The following is a 2,198-nucleotide window of genomic DNA, read 5'->3' as shown; positions in this document are numbered from 1 at the left end:
CAGACAGTTTTGTAGGGAATCACACATCTACCAAACACTGGGCAGAACCACCCTCAAAACCCCAGAGCAACTTAATAATGACCAAGTAAAATCTCAATATTCATTATGAAAGAGGAATTATGATGACACATTTTACAGGATAAACTTCAAAAGGCACTTCAAAAATATGAATCAGGGATGGAGCCAAATACATCTCCTAGAATCTTAGGAGAGAATTGGGAAACATTTTAAGTATGGAAATGATCTTCGAGGTCAAGTTCAACGTCTTAATTGGCACAGAGAAGTTAAATACAGTTCTTTTTTTCACACAGCTGACAGGTGTCCAAGCTAGGTGTCCAAGCATTAGGTTCTGTTCATTTCAGCTAAGTTAGACTGTAGGTCACAGGGTGGTGGAGGGAACAGCGCTTCACCTCGCAGGTGCCACAGGTGTGGAGCTCAGGCTCTCTGCTGCTGGATGGTCCCGAGTCTGCAGCTGGGGAGGCTGTTCATGTCCAATTTAAAGTGCCCCTTCGCCCCACCACCTTTCTCAGCGCAGTAAGCACATCCTTGTTCCTCAGGCCGTAGATGAGGGGGTTGAGCAGGGGGGTGAAGATGGTGTTGATCATGGAGAGCCCTTGGTCCTGCTCTGCAGTGTGGGCAGACTGGGGGGTCATGTAGATGACTAGGGCTGGCCCATAGTAGAGGCTGACGACAGCCAGATGAGAGGAGCAGGTGGCCAGGGCTTTCCTCCTGCCCTCTGGAGAGTTCATCCTCAGGACGGTGAGGAAGATGAGGATGTAGGAAGAGACGATGAATCCCAGGGGGAGAAGCACAAACACGATGCAGATGATGGACACCACTGTCTCGTAGAGGGAGGTGTCTCCGCAGGAGAGCTTTAGGATGGCATGCATCTCACAGAAGAAGTGGTGGATTTCCCTGGAGCCACAGAAGGGGAAATGCATGGTGTAGATGGTGTTGACCAGGGAATTCAGGGCCCCTCCGCCCCAGCACACCAGCGCCATCTGCAGGCAAACTCTGGAGTTCATGATGGCTAGATAACGCAGGGGGCTGCAGATGGCCACGTAGCGGTCATAAGACATGAGGGCCAGCAGCAGGCACTCGCCACCACCAAGGGCAAAGAAGAAGAAAACCTGGGCCCCACAAGCAGCTTTTGAGATGTCTTTCTTCCCTGAAAAGAAGTTAATGGCCATCTTGGGCACTGTGGTGGAGATCAAGGCCAGGTCAATGAGAGAGAGCTGGCTGAGGAGGATGTACATGGGCGTGTGGAGGCGAGAGTCGGCCCAGATCAAGAGTGCCAGGACCAAGTTCCCCGTGAAGGCAAAGATATAGACAAGAAGGACACAAGTGATGAGGGTGCCGAGCTGCCACAGCCCTGGGAAAAGCCCCAGGAGAAAGAAACCCGTCCCCGTGTCATTCCCTCTCTCCATGCTCGGAACTCCCAGAGGTGCACTAGATGGAGGAGAGAAAAACAAGTGCTGATGAGAGGGGCTGGCTTTATTTCCCTTATAACGTGTCACACGTACTTCCCTTGAATGGCAACCTCAGTGCAAAACTAAATAAATAAATAAAAGGGAAACTCAACAGCTGGCACCAGAGCGTTTCTTAGAACTCTGCACGCAGTGTTGACATGGACTTGGGAATGGTACAAACAGGAATAGACCAGAGGAGAGGCATGGAAGGAATCAACTGGGTTCTTCAGAGAAGAGTAACTGTCAAGAAAGTCCCAGGGATCAGGATCAGGGCCAAACGTCATCTAAGAACAGGAGTACACAGCATGCCTGATAATATTGCGTGTGCTGCTGCCTGCAGATGCCTTTCATTATTATGAAACCTTGGTTGGTCTGAAACCTGTTGGGTGTATCCATGGAGTGGAGCAGGGCAGAGGCAATATGTGGCAAGAGCTGTTGGTACCACGAACCACCCCATCACCCACAGCCACGGAAGCCACATTTCAGAGCTGGTGGTCCTGAGCTCTGGCCCAAACTATGACCCACAAGAGGCAGATAGAAAGCTTGGATAGGTGGTATAGACTTCCTTTTGCACTTGGCATACATTCGTATCAGCTTAATTCCAATTTGGGAGGTCGTAGGGACCCCCCTTATAGCTGCCTTGCACATAAGAGAATGGCTTACAGTGGCTTGATTGGAACAGGGTTGTGGACATTGCTCTCTGTGAGAAATCATAGTGCTTCAGGCCTT

At 50.4% G+C, this 2,198-nt stretch overlaps 1 protein-coding gene across 1 annotated transcript; it reads right to left on the bottom strand.

Moving 5' to 3' along the window:
* Window positions 1-485: 485 nt before the first annotated feature.
* LOC107160697 (olfactory receptor 2T2-like) lies at window positions 486-1,427 on the bottom strand. The gene has a single exon (XM_015507336.1). It carries the CDS (start codon window positions 1,425-1,427, stop codon window positions 486-488), a length of 942 nt encoding a protein of 313 aa, XP_015362822.1.
* Window positions 1,428-2,198: the final 771 nt, after the last annotated feature.

Source organism: Marmota marmota, unplaced genomic scaffold (genome assembly GCF_001458135.2).
Source record: "Marmota marmota marmota unplaced genomic scaffold, marMar, whole genome shotgun sequence".
Classification (NCBI taxonomy): Eukaryota; Metazoa; Chordata; class Mammalia; order Rodentia; family Sciuridae; genus Marmota; species Marmota marmota.
This window is presented reverse-complemented; position numbering and strand designations above follow the sequence as displayed.

What these genes read in the sequence shown, in the direction of transcription:
- LOC107160697 (XM_015507336.1), bottom strand. Translation starts at nt 1,427, where the DNA reads ATGGAGAGAGGGAATGACACGGGGACGGGTTTCTTTCTCCTGGGGCTT.